Source organism: Gasterosteus aculeatus, chromosome 1 (assembly GCF_964276395.1).
Source record: "Gasterosteus aculeatus chromosome 1, fGasAcu3.hap1.1, whole genome shotgun sequence".
Taxonomy (NCBI): domain Eukaryota; kingdom Metazoa; phylum Chordata; class Actinopteri; order Perciformes; family Gasterosteidae; genus Gasterosteus; species Gasterosteus aculeatus.
This window is the reverse complement of record NC_135688.1, coordinates 14,776,785-14,798,427: the sequence shown is the minus strand read 5'-3', so window position 1 is coordinate 14,798,427 and position 21,643 is coordinate 14,776,785. Positions and strand designations below refer to the sequence as shown.

The following is a 21,643-nucleotide window of genomic DNA, read 5'->3' as shown; positions in this document are numbered from 1 at the left end:
TGAAGTTTAGATACAACCGCAGACAGCTGGAAGCTGCTCTCTTTATTTAATATAAAAAAGAAAAATAAAGGATACATTTCTGTGTGCCAGACAAGTGGTGGTTTTGGATGATTCTGCAGATGGTGACAGTGTTGTTCAATATTTTCCACATTGCTCCAAAGTGTCTGTCAGTTTCAGTTACAAATCCTTTGCATGGGTGTGGGTCCATTGCCAGAGTGTGCCTATTGTATATATATATATTTCCCCCACCTTTATTTTAACACTTGATTTTTCAATTTCATTCTCAGACATATTGAAAAACAGATGTTTTGTTTGAAAACTGCTCACTCTATGAGAGCTTAATGTGGGAGCAAACATAAATATTAAATCCAGGAGAGTGGTATGCTGTGGCTTGTGGCTTTGATGTTTCCTCAGCAAAGCAAACCTTCTTGGAAGGAGGACAAAAGTGTTGCCTTTTTGGGTGAAGAAAAGTGTTATGTGCCTCGTGTTTTGCATGTGCTCTGGTTGGGAACAATATCTATACAGCATATGAAAAAAGTGTTCGCTTACATTTTTTTAAACTATCTCTGTATTTCAACAAAGACATACTAAACCTTTTCTTTGTTACTGCTGCCTCTAGGTTTTGATATTCCTCTTTGTGTGTCCCCAGGTTTAAAAAGAAGGAGCCAAAATGAAGACAGCTGCCAAGGGTTTTGCAAAGTCTACAATGGACCCTCCGCACCGCTGGGGTTGGTGGAACAGGAGGATTGTGCTAATGGTGTATGTGGCCTTGGAGCTTGTAACAATTACTTTGCCTTTGGTGCAAGGGACTCTTGAACTGCAGCTAGATGAGGAACAGCCCGCAGGCACAATTGTAGGGGACATTAGTGCGGGACTTCCTCCTGGCAAAACAGCATCCTCTTACTTCATCTCAGACCACGAGGGAACCGGCGTGGGGAGTGATTTGGACATAGATGAGAGCACAGGCATTATTAAAACCGCCAAAGTTCTGGACAGGGAACTGAGGGACAGATACAACTTCATTGCAGTCACCATGACAGGCATGACCGTGGAGGTGACCATCAAGGTGAATGACATAAATGACCACGTCCCTACGTTCCCAAGAAAAAGGGCCATGTTTAAAATCCCAGAGCAGACAGCCATCGGCACCAGGTTTCCTCTTGAGCCAGCTGTTGATGCTGATAAGGGCCAGCTTACAACACAGGGTTACGTTATCAAGGACGGAAATGTTGGCCAGGCATTCACCTTGGAGACCAGGAGGGGAAGCAATGAGGTTCTCTATGTGGACTTGGCGGTCAATGCCATTCTGGACCGAGAGAAAAGATCCACCTACACTTTATCTCTGGAGGCCTTTGATGGTGGTTCCCCGAAAAGGACTGATCAAATGACGTTAGATATCACTGTACAAGACATTAATGACAACGCTCCAATTTTCAACCAGAGCCGCTACCATGCCATAATATCAGAGAACCTTCAGCCAGGAAGCAACATCCTGCAGGTGTTTGCTACAGACGTTGATGAAGGAGCCAATGGGATGGTGCTGTATGAAATCAACAGGAGACAAAGCGACCCGGACCGATACTTTGTCATTGACTCTCGCACAGGCATCATTGCACTCAACAAGCCGCTGGACTTTGAGATGAGGAGGGTGCACGAGCTGGTGGTGCAGGCGCAAGACAACGCTACGCAGCCGGAGGTGACCAATGCCTTCGTCACCATCCACGTCAGAGACTATAACGACAACCAGCCCACCATGACCATCATCTTTCTCAGTGAAGATGGCTCCCCGAGGGTCTCTGAGGGCGCACAGCCCGGCCAGTACGTAGCCAGGATCTCAGTCACTGATCCAGACTATGGCGAGTACGCCAATGTCAATGTGTCCCTAGAGGGAGGAGATGGAAAGTTTGCCTTGACCACTAAGGATAGCATCATCTACCTGATGTGTGTCGACCAGATTCTGGACCGGGAGGAGAGAGACAGCTACGGGCTGAGGGTGACGGCAACGGATTCAGGCACTCCTCCTCTCAGGGCGGAGTCCTCCTTTATCATCCAGGTCATTGATATCAACGACAACCCTCCTAAATTCGATCAGCCAGTGTACAGGCAGGTGATCCCTGAAGTGGTGTTTCCGGGGAGCTTTGTACTACAAGTGACAGCTAGAGACAAAGACCAGGGGCCGAATGGGGACATTAACTACAGCATCCTAGATGACCATGGTTCTCACGCCAACTGGTTCAGCATAGACTCCATAACGGGAATTATCACCACTCTCTCCCAACTGGATTATGAAAACAACCCCAATCCCAGTATCACTGTGGTGGCTACAGATGGAGGAAAACCACCCCTGTCCTCCACTGCGGTGGTAAACGTTGTGCTTCAGGATGTAAATGACAATGAGCCCGTTTTTGAGAGAAACTTCTACAATGTGTCCATCAAGGAGAACACAGCTCCATGGACCTGCATTCTTGAGGTAGGATATTTTCTTGCACATTAACTAATTAAAAAAAATAGTGGATTCATTCATTATGTAAACACTCTCCCACACTTTAACGTTGAGTTCATGGAATAGTCGCAATTGTGAAGAGCCTAACGATTGGAAATTCAGAAGATAAATAGAGGAAGTATTTGTCAAACCTTTGCGGATTCCTTTTCTTTCCTCTTTAAAGTGTAATTTTTAATCGTGAAACTGTTTAAATTGGACTACTTTGGTGAGGATTTACCTGCGGTTGTGTTCCAAAATGATCTTCTCGTTGGCTGTCCTCCCCTTCACCTCTCAAAAGGTTTCCAGGGTAACAGAGGCAGTGCAAAGTCCTCCGTCAGTGCAGGCACAAAGGGGGTTTTCACATACTCACAGGCAGAGACAAATTCAGGGCTTTATCCAAAGAAATAGATGTCACTTCACTCTCAAAAGGCACCTTAATTAGGCTAGTTGAGCGTGAGAAAAAATAGCTATAGACGACAAGATGAATTAAGGTTCAAACTAATTGCAGTACCCCAAGTGACTACAGTCCCATGTCATTGAAACATATTGTTTTCTCAAGTTTCTTTTGGCGATCTTATAAAAAAAGTTGCTTTTCAGTTCTTTAAATCATTCAAGCGATTCCTCAAGTCATAAAGTATAGACTTTCAAGCAATTCTCAGTGTCTGCAGTAGTATTGCCTGGATCAAGGAGTTGGACACATGGTGCAAGCCTGACAGAGGGCCGAGCAGACAGGATCTTGGCCCAGGATTTGGCTTTGTGAGAGGGAGGGGTGAAGGGAGACGCTGGCCTTACCGCTACTTCTGGCTTGAATGCAGAAATAGAAGCTTTCAGGGCTCCTCGTAGGAGGTCCCTTCATTATAAACCACAGGAACCACAACAATAAGTCAATGTACTAAAATTGATCATGGAATTTGGAAATCAATGTAACTTTCAGCCTTCCAAATGATACATTTTTTGCAATTATTCTGTTTTCTATCCAATGTGGGTTGAAGTTCATGTTCTATGGAAATGTTGGAAAACTTTTTTTAAACTAGAAATGATCAAAATGTCTTCTTTCCTTTGCTCTGGCCACCAAAGGGCATTGTAACCTGCTCTCAAACAACTCCCCTCGCCGGGTCCAACTATGAAGTTCTTTGAAACCATCGCTCTCGCTCTCTCCCGGGCTTGCCTGGGTGCTGACGTGTTTGGCGGCCCATGTGAGAACAGGCTGCTCTTACTCAGGGGGCCGGCGATACATCCAAACATCTCAGCATGACACCTGAGGACTGCCTTTTTTTTCTCAGCAGATGAAAATACCCATTCTGTCCAAAAAAGCATTTCAATATATGTTGTGATCATCATTTCAAAAGTCTGAGGTTTCATGATCCACCCCCACAGGTCACAAGCACAGCAGTTTGCGATTACAGTATTTCTTCATGTTGTCTTGCTCCACGGCGCTCTGCAGGTGATATTTTTGCACACTTTTTGCACTGGATCACTTTAAAATTAGACATACTCCTTTATACAGCAATCAGTCTTGTAATTCAATTATGCAAAATAATACTTGTAATTATGCCGGATTTACTCCAAAGAAAATAGGTCATCTTTGGGAGAGGAAATCTAATAAAAAATACACCTTAAATTCAACAATCAGCTCTGTGGAACATGTGTCCCTGGCCATTAATGAGATAATTAGGCATACGTACATGCAACTGATTCCTAACAAGGTGGAAGAATAATGATACAAGGTGTCATTATGGCTAATGAGGCACATCAATCAGGGTTAATATCTACAAATTCATTAAGGAAAGTCTAGGTTGTTTGGGCTTGGATGGTATGGAGTGTTATTTCAAAAGTAAATAAGTAAAAAGTAAATGGCAGGATTTAGAAGTGTTATTTAAGTTTTACTTCAAAAGTAAATAAGTAAAAAGGAAATGGCAGGATTTTGCATGGGAAATAATTTTCCCCTCACATCATTGTGGCTTTTGGTTGGTTTGGTATGTGTTTCTGGTAAGAATTGTCCCTCTGTCTGTTTTGGGGGGCCGCTTTGGCTCCAGCAGAAAGAGGAGAGGGGGTCTCCAAGCAGCTGAGGGGGAAATGAGCCCTGACAAGCTCTGGCATGAGCTTGCAGAGGTGACACAGGCAGGGGGGGCTTCCTCGTATGTCGGTCGGTCCCTCTCCCGATTCTTATCTGATCTCACTTCATTTCTCATTAGCCGGGTGCGAAGATAGGCTGGACCTAATTTTTTGACCGGCCTCCCCCATGTTCATGACAGAATGGGCCACTTGTCATCGCGGCAACCCCCTTGGCAACGTGAGACCAACAGTGATTGCTGCGATTGAAGGAGCAAACACTTTTTTTTCCATTTTCTTTCTTGAAGCCGTAAAAACAAACTTTTGCATCTATCAGTTCCTTTTCTGCCCAAATTGCTTCCCGTCTCAGTGATGTTTTGGCAACCCGTTCACTAAACACATCACTTCCCTTGTAAAAACATTGGTGATATTGTTAAGGATTGTTATGCTTTGGCTAGGATTTCTTGTGTGCAACAATGCTAAGCCTGCTTGTTTTTAGTTTAGATAACTGCAGACGCAAGGTACCACTCAAACATGTTCATTATTTCCCTGAATTCTTGAAAGGCAGCATAGTTGAAAGGGATACCTCTGTGAAGTGGCACTGTGAATCACTTTTCCATTCCTGACAACATAAAAGGAAACTCAGTCTATGTCAAAAGGGAAGACTCATAATTGCCTCCGAGTGAAACTATGAATGATTGAAATAATCTGTTTTCTTTCACACTATTTTCACATTTCTTTGCACTGTGGAGACCACCTACCAGTGACCATGACACAGGTGCTAGTAACACTGATTTTAATACCTTAAGCTCTAATTAACTGATGAAAAAATGTGGTGTGGAGTGTAATAGTTTCCTAACCCCAAAATGTTCATAATACTACAGTACAGACGGCATAAAGCTGGTGTTTGCTGCGTAATTGCAGGAGTTACTTTTGCTTTAGCTTCCTCTTTGGAAAGCCTGATGCTCTACGTCTTCCTTATTACATGCTATACCTTTATTATTTTCTATTTATGAATTACATTCCCTCTGGAATAGACCTAGCTGCCATTCCTTGTAAGGAAAATGAAAGATAATTTGTTTTCTAGGGCACTACACCTTCACAAAAGTTGTTCAGTGTTTTAGCAGCAAGTCTCAAAACCCCATTTTTGGAACACCTCACAAAAAAAACAATTTGAAATCCACTCATGCCAAAGTTCTGAAAACTTCCATGTAAAATCCAACAATTTGGTGACTGAAAGCTCTACTGTCGCTGCACCTTTTTCTGTCTGTAATGGATTCTGCTAGCACGTCAGTGAAAACTTTCTGAGACCAAATGGCCAAATGACTAACTACCATAACTATGGTGAAATTGCCAGTTATCGCCTGGTATTTTTGTTCAAAAACTATGTCCTCCATTCTCACCATACCCTTGTTCCGGAGGATCGTTTGTGTCGAACGAAATGTTCACTTGATGCCAGACTGGCCTGTCTCTCTGTGAGATCGGTTTAGCTTTAGGAGAGCTGAATCTGCTTTTGCTCTCCCCTTTTATTTTATCCTCCTGTTACCTACCAAGCGTCACAGAGGCTGCGCGCTACAACAGCCTTTCCGTGGAACGGTAAAATTGGAGTAGCAAGCTACTTAATGTGTTTGAAAATGCAATACTTCCTTGAACACTTACTCTTGGGCCTTGCTTGGGCACTGAAGCGAACATAAACACCGATGTACATCTGGATAGAGTGTGGGTGTCCAGGTCAAAGTTGCTGTGCTTGAGACAGCTGAGCGCATTTAATTGTGCTAAGACGTCCATCATCAAAATCTCCGGTTTTCACGAGCACAGGAGGAGGCAAAAGGAGAGGTAAAACTTTGAATGTTATATGGTCGAACACAGTAACTGGAAGGAAATACTGAAACACGTAAGCTGTGGATGTTTGAACACCAAGCTGTGAAAGAGAATAGAAGGACCACCGTGGTTCAATTACGGTGTTTGTTTATAGCTTCAGTAATTGTAAATGAAATGTCAGACAGTTACTGGACTGAATACCCGTCATTATTTTCTCCCAATGCTGTGAGGTCAAACTAAAAGTGCCAAACCCACAGGCATTAAATTGAAATGAGAAAAACTGAAAAACCACACATTTCAGACGTTAGGACCAGAGAACATATTCTGCTTGATAGATATCGTAAAGGGTCTATCATTTATCAAAATGTACTGTTGTCACCGGTCAGTACAGACTGTGAAGTAGCCGTGCTCGGTGTGCCACATCTGGCAAGGAAGGAAGATGGGCTCATGTGCTGATCTCTAGGGACAAGGCAATTCATTAGTAGCCCAGGCAGTTTGTCTGCTGCTGGCAAAGGCAGACCTCTCAGCACCACTGCTAAGTTTCTATGAAAGCATGCGAGTGCAGTGAAAGCATAGCGCGAGAGGGAGAGAGAAAACAGTCGAGAGTCTCCGGAGGGACAGTCAGCCTCTGGCAGCTGTGACAAAGCTCAGACTCGGCAGCTGGATCCAGCTGTTGATCTCTCCTCTGACTCCTCCGAGGGGTGGGATCTCCTCCGCTCTTCCTGTCTCTCTGTCTCTGTTTGTCTGCCTTTAGTCTTTCAACTTGTCCGTCCAGACATCTTATCTCTTTACACTTCCTCTTCCCACACTGATGTGTCCCCTTCGTCATCCAATTACACTTTTTCACTTCCCCCCTGATCCCCTGGAGAGTGGCGAGATGTGAATCGGAGCAGGTGAGAGCAGCACATCTGCCTGCCTGGAGACACTCAGGCCTCCCTGCAATGATGCAAGCACACTGCCTTGTGGGTCCCAGTCAGACCAGGCCCAGGCTTATCCAATTTAATGATGCAAGAGAGAAATGGGTGTAAATTACCAACAGTGTGAAGTCACACCGCAGGTGTGTGTGTATTCCTCCACAGTCACGTTGTCACAGTGTTGCGTTCAGGCTCCGGAGGAGCACTTCCGCTCGACCTTTCTAAATAGCGAATATTATTCACTTTGCCTCCTTCCTCCTTTGAGACGACTGAACGGGAGGAAGGGAGCAGGCCGAGTGGCTCGCTGTGATGAGGGTTGCCAGGCCGTCTGTTCTCACAGCCCGTGGTCCCTGTGCACATGTGCGAGGCAGTTGGCACTGCGGAACAAGCTGGGCATCAGGAAGCATCTTCTGCTCGCGATATTCATTCTGGTCCAAAGCAAATCTGTGCTAAATCATCCATCCAGTCCCCTGCTGTCCATCGGAAACCACCAGACCGGAAAGCAGACGCTGAGTTACAAAAATCAGTAACCAGGAAACTGGGTCTCAAACAAAATGGAAACAAATCATTTTTTTTTTGTGTGATTATGAAGTGCAGGTATTGTGATGGCAGCTTGTCTGGACCATGTTGGATTTTACATTCACCAGAGAATTTCCTCTTCTTAGGAAAGCAGGCACAGGCCCTAAAATATCTTAACCACTCAGCAAATTGTTTTTGTATCCAAAACTTGACTGTAACAGGGAATGCATTACTTTAGTCTGCCAGCAACCTCAGCCCCCCGCCTTTTGCTCCACCCTTGCTGCTGTACGGACTGCCGGTCGAAACAACGGCCGAGAAGAATGTTTCTGAGCCCAACCAGCTCATGGTAGGACTGGTGCATGCTTCTGCGTCTGCGTCGTTGCGTCGACGCACTCGTTTCAATTCATGGTTCTAAAGTCTTGCGTGTGTTGCAGAGCAATTCACCGCCAGAACAACAGGTGGAGTAACGTGTTTTTGTTGAAGACGACCTACAGAGTCACGTCTTTGTGTGGGTTTGTTTATTTATTTATCATAGACTTTATTGCCCCGTGCATCTCCACTGTTGCTTTTCATCGCGGACACATTTGTCCCGTATATTGGGTGATCCCGACGCGTGGTCAGATCATCCAATATCTTCTCTCGATTAGGTTAACTTTGGCTTGTGAAAAGGTCTGGGCAGGGCTGCGAAGGAGGCCGAGAAAAAGGATCAGTAAAAACCTCAGCTCCCCTTGTGGGGAATAGGTGATGGGGTGTAGTGTTTCAGGGAACACGGTAAAACAGGCAAAATACTAACAAGGCAAGTGGAAAAAAATCCAAAGCCAAGGCTTTCTGTGCGGTCAGGAAAATGTGAAACTGACAGTGTTAGAATAGGATGTTTTGTAGATGTTCTGTGTGGACCAACTTATTACTTGAGTATTGAATATGACCTTGTATCAAAAATAATTGATTTTTACTCGCCTTTATTTAGTCCACAATCAGATGTTTTGCCAGCATTTAATTTGTGTACGGCAGGTTATTTTTAGATATTAAACACTTAGAAAAACAGAGTTGTAGTCCTCAAAGTAAAACATTAATACTGTATTATTGACACTGGTATTTACATTAAGTGTCATAATCAAACCATGGTTGTAATTTATCAGACAAAAAGGCCTTTTCTGACACAATTCTGGTCAATAGGTCTAGTGAGAGAAAAAGATAGCGAGAGGGAGTGAAAGACAAACCAAAGGGAGAAGGAGGTTTGTGGGGAGAGAGGCTCCACTTTTACATTGCGGTTTCCCAGCTTTGTCTGTCTTGGCTTTAGACAAAGAGGCTCCAACCAGGCTACCAGCCTGTGTGCCCTGGTGCTCCATGGCGGTCCACCCTCACACTGCTGGTTGCATATCTTCAAGCAGAAACGCTGCTCTTATTATAAGGGAGGACATCTGTTATGCCTCGTCTATTCTAAGGTAAAGCATTCACCCTGCAGATTGGTTGCAATAAGGAGACAACTGATTAGCTCAATGCTGCCTTCCTCTGAGGGTTAGAGGGTGATTTAAAGACTTAGTGGGGGCAGTGGGGCTGGGGAGGAGGGACTAATTACGACAGAGTTGCATAACTCATCAATAAGGCTAATTTGGTCTGGTGCTGCAAAGTTTATGTTGAGAGTAGCGTGCTGCTTCTTTTAACCAGCGTGTTGAAAGGACAAATCTTTGTTTGGATTGTTGTAGCCTGGTGCTGTGAGGAGCCCGGGGGGCAACCGCGGGGAGACGTGGGACTCTGCTGTAATTAGGCAGAGCCGGTATGCCGGCGCGAAGGACTCAAGATGTGTGATGTGGTATCAGAAAAGGCAAGCAGAAAGCCAGGGACTGGGGTGTGTGTGTGTGTGTGTATATGCGTGTCTTGGTGTAGACGGGGTTTTCAGTGTGGAAGAAATTCTCTAATCAGTGCCGTGAGGAAGTTTCCTTCCCAGATTACTTCACAAATGCGTCTTTTGAGATGCAAAGCAACAGACATTTTGAGTTTTTTTTGGGAGGTTTATGAAGAACATGCGATATTGCATGCCAATGGTCCAATCAATGCCCTGCACCGTCTTTCTAGTTCAGTATAGACATACAGCCAATATGATCCAGTAGAGGCAGGACCGTATTGAGCTGCAGCCGCTCGGAATGAGAAAAGCATTAAAATTGACACTTTAGTGTTTTTGCAGAGACGAGCATGTCCAGACTGTACAGAGGCTCTCAGGCGGGCCAATCACTCTCATAGGATCCATGAAAAATGTTGTGGTTCAGTATCCAGAAAAAGCAGGCTTTGTGTACAGCGGCTTTGGCAAAGTCAACTCACCACTCAAATGGATGCAGACAAGTAGCTGGTCAGTAGCCGGGATAATGGAGAAACAAGTTGTGGATGCTTTCAACAAGACACTTCATCATTGGCAATGGCTGAAGGCATCAGAAGCCGTCTCCTCTCCAACCTGCCTGTGTCTTTAGGATCCCTGCAAGTGATGCATAGGGTATTTGATCCAACCCCAAAAGCCTAACATACCAGTTCCATTCCTATCATGTGCTGGAGCAATACAATGGAACTGCATTGTGTCTCTGCAACTAAGTGACTAAGAAACTAAGTTTTTAATCAGCTGTTATCTCAGTGCTGCTCCAGTCATAGAAAACTTTGGGAGGATTATTTTTTCCACCATAGCGTTGGATGGGCTTGAGTACGACCTTCCACTCAGGCTGTGATACTCGCGTGCAGATGGGAATAATCTGGAGAGAAACGAAGACTAACCTGCTCCCAATTTTTACTATAAACAATTTATTGCTTACACAACCTGATTATCCAGCAGATATGGTGATTTATGGTGCAATTTATCTTTTGCATGTGAAGTCACTGCATGTTGGAATAACACTCGCTCAGTGATCCGCCTCGGATTTGGTAGTTTGTCTTTTTAACTCTCGATTCATTCAAGAGAAGTCAACCAATGGCTGCTCGTTTGTATTGTTTCCTCCCTGCGTCCCATTCATAGCTTTCAACTAATCCCACAGACTCATACTGCTGGTCACTGAGCAGCTTTTGGTCAAGGGCACCTAGGTTTTGAGGGAGGGGAAACTCACACATTTTCACACACATTTTCGCTGTCTCTTGGCAATGCGAACTGTCCTACGTCGGCCTGTTGGTCTCCTGACAGACGAGACAATACTGTGAATATAGGATGCAGGCAGTTTCATCAATCATCACAAGTACAAAAGCTTTGATCAGATAGAAATGATGTTACTGGCTTAAATCTCAGCAAGTCTCAGTAAGTGCCCTTACCCCGTCACCACGTCTTTCATCCCTGCCATTGCACCATTTTTATTCATTGGCCTTCCATCCGTGTTTTTTTTTTTTATCTCAAGCATACTAAATCAACGCTATAATAAGCTAAGTGGTGTCTAGGCCTCCTTTCTTCTCGTATTACGGTAGAATCATCATTGAATTATTATTACTCAACATGAAAGAAACTGCACACAATATTTCTGCTCATGCAACCTTCCTTAACTCGGGGCAAAGCTTTCTGTAGCCCTGTTTCACTTGCCTTGTGTATCTGTGAATGGGGGGCTTTATTTGGTAGACTCTTATGAGCTTCTCTCCCTCCTGCAGTTCTGTAAATGACTTGAAAACAGGCAGTTTAAGTGTGAAGTCACCCTTCGCCCTGTTACTTCCGCTCTTTATTCATCACATTAGGAAGCATGCACATAGAAGTATTGTGAATGTTTTTGCTGAGGAGCCGGGGGAAGGGCACCACTGCTGTTATGGCCCTGTGCCAAGCTCTGACCCATTGAAGAAAGCTGCAAGTGCAGGAAAGAAAAAGAAATACATTTTTCAGAAATAAAAGTTTTTTATTTAGACTAGTCTAAAGTGATTTATAGGTCTATAATAAAAAAAAAATGATAGATAGTTTGGTAATGTAATTATTATTACGATTAACTTGAACCATTTATCCCTTCCCTGTTTTGAAGGGACTAAATCAAGAAACTATAAAACGAGTTGTCCACGACTATGGAATACAAAAAAAGGAAAGCAGATGCTGAGGCGCAAAAACAAGATTTACCTCATGCAGCGAGTGTGCGAAAGTGACGTGCAGATGGAGCTCAAGAAGTGGTTTGTTTCCATGGTGATATTGGGGAACACAAATATAAACCAGAAACCTCTCTATTCACAGATTCATCTTCCTCGTAAGTGGCTGTTGTTTGAGTCTTTACACGCTAGAACAGTCCCTTAATTAATTGTGGAGAGGTGAACTGATAAAACCCTGAAAACTACTCCCCAGATGTGACAAACCCAGTTCTGTTTTGAGATACCAGACTGTTAAGAGTAAACCCGTCCTTTTTCCAGAGTTCATTTTCGTTTCTTTTTGGATGGTCCCGCTGTCTCGGCTATCGCACAACACATTCTAGAGGTCTGGGGAACGTGTAGCAGGGCCTTAGAGTGTTTGTTTGGAGATAAAAACATCATGATCTCCTGGCTTGGGAAAGTACGTTTATCCTGGTGTGTAAACACCGAGAATAAACGCAGTTATCAGATATTCATCTATATCGTATATCAACTGAGGTTTTCATTTGGAGGGGGATTGAGGGGGCTAGCAAAGGGCTGGATGTGTTTATTCAATATGTTCGCCCTTCTCAGCCCCCCCAACCCTCGCATGTTGTCAGTGCTTGGGCCCCTGCATCTGTCATGAAGGACAGATATGGGGGAGAGTTTGTAAGGTATTCTCTCTCTCTCCAAACTCCCTGCTTAGGCGTCTTTGTGCATGCTTTCTGTCTTGGTGGAGGGACGTCCCTTCACCTTGTCCCACTCAGCTCCCCTTGGCTTCGATCACAGATCGCGGGAACCCCAATAACGTGCCAGCATAAGATTCATTTTAACTTTCTTTTTCCACTTTGGAAGGGAAAGAGCTACCAGGCTGAAAAACACTTCCCTTCAGAAACAGACTTATCCTACACCGACTGCAGCTGCCAAACATTCAGACAACATTCGAACAATATTCGGAAATGAACACAAATCTGCCATCTCAGATGAGTGTGGGCACTGTGGGCATCAACGTCTAACTGTGAAAGAGAGCTTTTGATAGACTGCTGGGAGTCTGTTTGAGTAAAGAAGGCGCTTTTGCCAACGATCTATCATTGATAACTTGGGTTTGTATAAAATACCTCATTTTCACACTATTTGTCAAAATGTAATTTTGAAAAAATGGTGTTAAGTCTGGTTACTGACAAAAACTCTTTAATACGTCACAAGAAAGCGACACATTCAACATTCACAACACTAATGAACGTCATTATTGGATGTAGTAGAAAGAATACCATCGGATGAACCTGAAGAATGCCACAAGCCAAACCTGTTGTAATGGCCTGTCCCTGTGTAGCAATACAATTTCTGCACATGAGAATGAACTTTTCTTTTTGCTTGAGATTTCCTAAACATGTAGCTTTGATGTTACCTCTGCTTTGCTGGTGCAGCTCTGCCTTCTGTGAAGTTCATTACTGGTTCACAGTATCTAATAAGCCTCATTATTTTGATCCCAGTGGTACTCACTCGTCTGCTCTCACTCCAAGGGAGCGAGTGCAGGATTTGGTGTGGTCTCTTCGAGGCCTGGGTGGTATGGTCAAAGGGATTAACGCGTGACGTCAGAGTGCGCCGACTGGAAAGAGTTGCATGATGATGGTCGCATAGCTGTGTTCATGCTGGACACTATAGTTTCCAATCCCTGCTTAAGTCTGGGAATCTTCTGATGTGGGCACAGAGGGAAACTGGTGGAAATGAACACCGGGGCAATGGCGTACTCTGTGGATGAGTGAGAGGAAATTGCTTGCTCATACAGCACCAAACTAATTCAGGGTTTTCAGGCTTACCAAAGAATACTTTTTTTTATATAACCCACAACTTTTGTTTTCTATTTCTTTGCTCATTAGATGAACATAAACAAAAAAGACTGGGGATTTTCTAAAGGCAGAGTGTCAGATTAGATTGATGGATTAACCATTTCCCCATTTTCATGCTATTCTTAAAAGTAAATTATTCAAATGAATTCAACCGAACCAGGAAAGCTCATAGAATACTTTATGTGAACCCCTTTTTCTGAGATACAGAGCTCATTTAGCTATGGTTGTTAGCAGAGTGATGGGTGATGCTGAGAGGAAAGCAGATTGCTTCTATATAAATCAAATAATCCCTTTATATCTTGCCAAAGACCTTCTGGACCTTTGTCTTCTATTTAAAGACCTTGCATCGAGCTATATTGAAATTTTTCAAACCATAAGTCTGTTTGGAACCTTCATATTTTGGTCATGCCTCCATTTCCCCCTCATACCAGTTACAAAACCCTCTGTAGTAACAGTTCTTTCTCATCTCGCGAGCTGGAAACCTGTGCTCATTGAGCCTTTTTTCAACAAGTTCATCAGTATCCTTCTTGCTGTGTTCTTTTAACCTCCGAGTGCTAATGTGAGGCGAGGGTCTTTTTAGAAGACCAGTCTAGACCCCCTTTCACCCTGTGAGCTTGCTGTTGCCAGGCTGTTGGAAAATGCCGGAGGAGTTGCCACAATGTGCTTGTGTAGAATGGCTTATGGCACAAACACGGCACTGTCTCCGTCTGGAGGGACTGTTGATGTGGGACAGCTGCTTTCTGAGGGTAAAGCCCTCTCTCAAAGCTGAGGACCCCCTGCTAACTCGCCAGCGTACCCACAATGTACGTGAATTGACTCAACGTGTTGGATTAGCTAGTTAAACACATAGATTCTTTCCCTCAAATGTACAATCCTGACATTTAGGGCTTTATGATACTCACAAAGACTGTTCGCTCTTTCTTAGGGCTTTCTTTTCTTGTTGTATACTTTGCCCAGTGTGAGGAAGATAGCAACCTGCATGTAAATTATGCTTCTCAATGCGAGTTTTAAGGAAGGGGTTACATGTTGAGATGAAATCAAAATTGGAAAAACTGGAGAAACAAGGACAGGTTTTTGGTTTGAAATGGCTGTGTTCTAGATGCAGATACAGATAATTTGTCTATATTAGTTAAAGTACTTTGAATATATACAAAAGATGGATGCTGCCAAACCAACGACAGCGAGCTATTGACATTTTGGCAAACGTCTGGGTAAAATAAATAGAGCAAGAATGAAAGTGAGAAACCAAGCCGTGTAAGTTTTTTCATTTTTCCTCTGTCATGCATAGAAGCTGAAATCCCAACACCGTAGAAGAATAGGAGATAGGCGGAGGGGAAGCACAAGTGGAGAGTTGACAATAAAAGAGCAAGAGAGGTCTGAATTAGGGAGGAGAAAAAAGGGAAGCGATAAAACGGAATAAAAATAGGCTCATGATGGAGCTGGTGTCTCGATGAGGCAGCCCACTAACCTCACAGGCGCCACACTCCCTGGCTTATCCCGGCCCAGTGAAAAGGAGGGGCCACACCACAGATCTTTCTGACTACCACGGCTCCAGCGCCGGGCCGACTCACTCTCTCTCTCTTTCTGTCTGGTCGGGGAGAAGCCAAGGATCAGAGGCAACAAAGGCAGCCCCTCACGCTTCGCAGCAATGAGCTCCCAGCCGGGTTGTCACGTCACCCGGAGGGTTATTTTTCTATGTCTACGACTGTCGGGGCTGGTTCTGTTGGTTTAGCAAAGTTACTGACTCGGTTGCGTGAACTGGTTGCTACTGACTCAGAAGCCTGACACTTGAACTGCGCCGGCAACACGACTGGTTTGCTGCAGGGTGGGTCACATCAATCACAGGCAGTCGGTGGCCGACGGAGCAGACACAAACCTGGAGAGAGGTCACTGACCTGAGAGGGAAATTCCACAGGTTTACCATCTCCTCCTTTCATCCAGGGCTTTCCACTGGATGTGGCTGCTGAAAAAGAATGAGTGAAGTAGTATCTTTTAATACTTAGCCCATGCAGTCATGTTCCACTTTCATGACTTGTATAAGTTACAACAAAGGGACCTTTTTACAGATTGACTAAATGTGAGCAAGCAACAGATTGCTCACTTAAAAAAACGCAGTCATATAGTGAAAATAAAAGGTTCTATGTCTGTTTCTTGCCCGTTGTAGTTGACCTTGAAGGACAATTTAGTCAGATCTATCAGGAAGACTTCTATCATCTGGGAAATATTGAAAGACAAAGACCGATAGGAGACACATCACATGTTCTTTGGAAAAATATTTTCAGAATTGTTTAAAATGTTACATATTAAGAGGTAAAAGGGTCTGTACACATAAACATTCCGTAAATGTGTCTATTAAAGGGTATTGGGCATCTTTGGATTTGTCACTGTCAAAGAAGTGTACAGGAAGTACAAAACATTTTCCTTTTTGCATCTTTCCCTTGTAGGGCAAGCACATGCAGTATAATTAGATGGTCACAATGTGAAACCTATACTTTTTTTTTTAAACCGCAGAAGTTTGACATTTTCTGAATGGTTGCGTCGCTATATCAGGAATCTCTAAATTGAGTCTGTGTTTTGTTAACAAAGACAGCAAGATTACAGCCTGATTTAGTTGCGTTTGAATCTACTGGGCACTTCCTTTCACAACAGAACAAAGATGTTGACGTTGGGGCACTAAAAGAAAATACACCAGTTTCTGTTTGCATGTGCTTTTGAAGGGGGCAAGTTTATAATCATTTTCTTAGACAAGCATGTGTAAGGTTGTGTGTGTCCTTACTTTGTATGATACAATAGAATTACATACGATCATCATATTTTCACGCTGCTGCAGACTGACCGTAGTTCATACGGAAGTGCTATCTAGGAACAATTTGAGTGTAATTAAATATGTAGGTAATGCAAACCATTCCATGAACATGAAAAACATCTTTGTTAGATGTTTTTTGTTGTTGTGAGTTTTTGTTTTTGAATCAAACATACCTCACACCAGCAAGTTTCTACCACTGATGATCCTTGTGGGAAGAAAAACCCACAAGTGAAGTTATGTAAAATAGTTTATCATCAAGCTAGAAAACTCAACCAACAAATGATTTTTCAAATGCTCATTGTCTCATAAAAAAAAGGCTAACCTCAAAATATGGTCACATACCACATCACATGTTGCTTCAGCCAAACAAGGAGAAGGCTTCTCTTCGAATAAACTTTACATTTAACAATTTATTCAAAATTCTCATTATAGGACAATTTTGGAGCCAATTGAGTTTCATTGCTGTGCATGTCACACTGGTGTTGTTAATTTAATGTGGTCTGTGATAATTGTCCAGGAAAAGTGTACAGTTATAGCTTCATTGAAAACGGCCCGTTTGCACTCTGAGACCTTTTCATCTGGTAGCAATCTCCCTGTGAGCAGTTTCAGCCACCCAAAGCCCAATCCATCAGCCACTGTCATGTGCTGCAGAGAAACGTGAAAGACAGTGTAAACGCACAGAGGCATAATGTCCTTTTAAAATGGAAAAAATACCAGTTTAAACCTAATTTGTGCATAAGTGCTTTGTGGAAAAACCGAGAAATAAGGAAATCAATTCAAAATTCCCCTTATTTATTTCAAAATGAACACGAGCATTAAACAAAACATGCTGCCTCTTTTAAACTTACCCGCTCATTAGTCTTAAAATAACAGTGGGATTATGGTTAAATGTGCTGATTTCATACATGCAAAACACGTTGGTCTTAATTTGCTTCTTCTTTCATGTTTTATGAGACTGTCACCACAATGTGTTTGGGTTTGATGTAGAAAATGAGCTGCAGACTGCCTAAACTCCAATGCAAACAGGGAAAATAGGTGCAGTATGCATGCAATGCAAGGGATTGTTGCCAGATTATACGCTCCATATGTATTCCTTTAAGAGAGTAGACCGTACCTTGTTTTTTATGAATTCCTCCTAAAGTCGTCACATAGTGCAGCCATATTTACCTGCGTTGACTAATTGGTTCCATGCTTTTAAATTCAAATTGCCTTGAGCCAGTGGACAGATGACAGCAGCGAAGCAAGTCATGGAAGGACAGAACAGCCTCCAGCTATCTCCCACACACAAAACAAATCATTTCCCGCTAAACTTTATGGAGTAAGACCTGGGATAAATGGTAATATTGAATGTCTGTCTAAGATGAAAAGCAGCCAGAAAATACAGCCTCCTCCCTCAATGCTGCAGTGCGTCCCCCTCGTGAAAGTCAATGAAGCGCTGCATCCCGGGATTATGGGATGGAACATACCTGCCCCTACGAGACAGAGAAAAGGAAATGAGCGCTGTCTAAGTAAAGCCTATTAAAATGAGTCGGACGAAAAGTAAAAATGCTGCATTCACTTGAGGCTGGAGACTTGACATGAACACACTGCGGAGGATAGTTCAAGGATAAGTTCAGGGGGAAGACGGCAGCAACGGAGAGGGAGATTTAATCTTGCAAATCACAGCTGGAAACACAAGCTGACAGTTTATTCAATATGATTGAACGTCTCCTATCGAGGAATGAGGGCTGAAGGGTTCAAGCGGCCCTCTGACAGTGGCGCACAAGGGTACTGCGCTGAAGAAAACAGTTTATTTGCGGCCGTTCTACCGTTCTGTAATATAAAATCATTGGCTTGATAACTGATAAAATGTCAGCACACGAAAGGCAAGATTAACGCTGAAGCTGTCTGTTGACGTCCACCTGCAAAACCTGATCAGGAATATCAGGTTTACGAAATTGATGGGCGGATTTTATCGTCAAGACTTTACTTGACTTCATGTACTATAATTACGTTAATTCTCAGACTATGTGGACCTTCTTAAATTCTATCCGTGCTATCATTTGTACTAATGCAGCTAAAAAAGTACTGCGGTTTTGCCTGAACTTTCGTTTTCATATAATTGTCTGTTCACTTTGGAAAGCAAACCAGACACAAAATGACAACAACTTAATCTCTTTTTCCTTCCCGTCAAGGCTAACAGTAATCCCCGGGAGCGTACATTCAGATGCGGCACTAAGTTAATTTACGCTTCCACAGACATGTCACTGTAATATAAACATAAAGATTTCTCAAAGATAACAGCAGTTTTATGTGATCAGCAAAAGTGATTTATTTTGTTGGGGGAGTTTCTGTTCCAGCAGTAATGACCACGTTCAAAGAGAAACAAGTTTAAGAACCGACCAACACTTCAAGCTGATGCTATTAATTAAATTTTGTTGTCTATGTTTTTCATGTTTACACAACTGATAGTGGTTTTACCCGAGTGAAATGAGGCCCAGGCATCAGTAAGCAGCTGCTTCTCCTCTCTCTGTACGAGCTTGTGTGTTATGGCTGCGCTCTGATTGGGTGTCACATCATCCCTTGTATCTCCTTGTACCCTCTGCGGCTGGGCTATAGCCACTGGTTGATTCATAGTTCCTATCTGCATATTAAGAACTGCTCATGGCACAATCGATTTTAAATGCACATATGTCCTCAGAACAGCAGTTTTGTTAAACTAAAGCTTTTGCTTTCTAAATAAATACTGTATTTTTATTGATTTTACTGTTGCATATTGCAATAATATTGGCACGAAAGTTTATCCAATCTTGACAGAAAAAAAAAAGTTAATTTAATTCAAGAGTTCAACCAAAGCCCAAAGAAAGAAATACAACTTTGTGAACTCTGTTGTGTAAGCTCGCCATTTTTGGACAGCAACTGCCATTCAATATGACAGGGGATATATCTCCATCCCCGGTGATCCTATCTCGCTAAGAGCTTTCCTCCCTTCTCGTCTTGTCAGGGGTCACTTGCTCGGATATAAACCTGGTGGCTTGCCAGGCTCGGGTTTATGTGTGTTTCTCTGTTTTGTAAGCTGGCCCTCTGCATGGCTCCTCCACTTCCTTCATCCTGCACGACGGTCCTTAGGTTGTTTGTGAAATGGAAGTAGCACGGGACTCCTCTGGGACGTAACGGAGAAGAGAAGGTCTGCAGCCCCCTCACCCCTGTGTTCCTGCAGAGTCCCCAGTGGCTCGGTGAACAGTGGGCTTGCTCTCCTTGTCTTTGGACTGTGTGTGCGTGTATTTCTCTGAGAAAGCGAGTCTTTGCATTTGTGTGTCGAAGGTGGGCCTTTTTTGGGCTTTTGCGCATTACAAGTAGATGTCACATTGAGTTTGTCCAGAAGTCTGCTGAGATCCGGCTAGACTGGAGAACAATATTTTTCCAAGATTGCCCTGGGGTGCCGGTAGCAAAATGGAAGGATGCTGCCATCAAATTTTGTGCACATTCCCCCTGTTGCTCTGCACGGTACTTTCTTCCTCCACCTTTCTACTGGATCCCTGCAACACAATCGGTTATGCATATTTTCAAGTTCATTATTATGCATTATGTGTGCCAGCCTATCAGCCTCGATTTACTTCTTTAACACAGGGAGCCGCAGTGAGGTTTGCATACTTTCATTCTTATCTACAGGATGCACCAGGCAGACTGCAGGAACACTGTCTGTCTGAGGGGTGGGGAATTTATTCGGGGTAAGATATAATATATCTGCGACACACTATTGCTCTGGCATTATGTATACTTTGTTCCAGTTTCTCATATTACACCCCACTGGACTCTGAAAAATCCCAAAGCTCAATTACCTTTGAGGCTTGTTTGAGCTCATCACAAGTAGAAGCAGATTTTTCATTCCTGGAAAAAGTTGACAATCCATTTTTAACAATAAACGTAACATTTTCTTGGATGAGAAAGCCAGAGCTTCACCAAGCACTGCTTCACCAGAGTCAAATTAGGCCCCGTAATTGGTTCCCAACAAAAGATCAGCGACGTGCCACATTTCTTTCCAAAGCATTGAATTTATTCCATTTGAAACCAGAGAATGTGATTTTAGTAGCTGGCATGAATGAGGGCTTGTTTGTTTCTGGAGTGAAGGTCCACCCAATCCCACACTACCACTGCTATGAAATCCAATACTTCCCATGGTGGACTTTTTTTCCACTCCTCCCTCAAGCAGCCAATGAAGAAGTTATCGTGGGCAATCATGCACACCTCCAGTGGCCGACTGAGTTGGATTGGCCAGGCTTTTCTTCGGGGCAGCTGTCTCGGCCCAGGATTGCACAATGTCCAGGTGGGAGTATCCGTGACCCGGCTGAAGAGAGAGCGGCACACTTGAGTTGCCAGCCGTAGCACGAATTCACTCAACACCCGCATGTCATCTGTCAGCTGCACTAATCTGAAGCCGACAGTTGTGAAAATAGGGCTGTTGGATATTACATCTCCCTTCATTGATTCGGTCTGCAGAAGTCCCCTGGGCTAATCCTGCAGTTGCTCCCCTGATTGAAAACCAATTCATCCTTCGTTACTGCTGTCATCAAAACCACTATTCCAAATGAGGATACCATTATAGATACCACTACTGCAAATATAAAACATATTGGTCATAGTTGTATATGGGGAACTTGTTACATGTTCTCATGGTGAAAAACTTTTAAAAAACTGGACCAAAATTAAGCCAGTTCAGCAGGATGTTAGTTCAAGCTTTTTATTACTGATTGTTTGGAACACTGGGAGCCTAAAGTTTGTAGGATATAAGATAAGGAAAAGGAAGAAAAGACAGGATTAACTCCTGGCAGAGTCAAAGTACACATAAAGCATAACGATTCCAATTGTATTAAATGGGATGAAACAGTACAATATTGTAAAGATGCACTTATTCTATTCCTGTCCAGCCACAGGCCATTAGTGTTGGTGAGGTTAAGGGTCAAGGGTCAGAGAATGGCAAACAGCAACTCTGCAGGCCCTGAAACACTAGTAAATCAAATGCATTCTCACTACTGAAAGATGCATTCCAGCATCCTCAATCAAATCCATTCAATGCTCCGAATGGTAACAAGAAGAAATAAAACCTTGAGAGCGTCTCTCCCCAAATTTTCCATCTCTGCTGCTCCCTCCAGCTCAACTGTTATATTTTCAACTA

General features: G+C 43.4%; 1 protein-coding gene across 1 annotated transcript in view; it reads left to right on the top strand.

Annotated features, from left to right (window-relative positions):
• The window catches only part of LOC120823681 (protocadherin-16), a 66,510-nt gene that overhangs the window by 4,344 nt on the left and 40,523 nt on the right, over positions 1–21,643 (top strand). The window contains exon 2 of the mRNA XM_040183876.2: positions 650–2,470. Within this exon, the coding sequence (XP_040039810.2) occupies positions 671–2,470 (1,800 nt within the window). The 5' untranslated portion in view covers positions 650–670. The remainder of the gene's footprint in view (positions 1–649; positions 2,471–21,643) is intronic.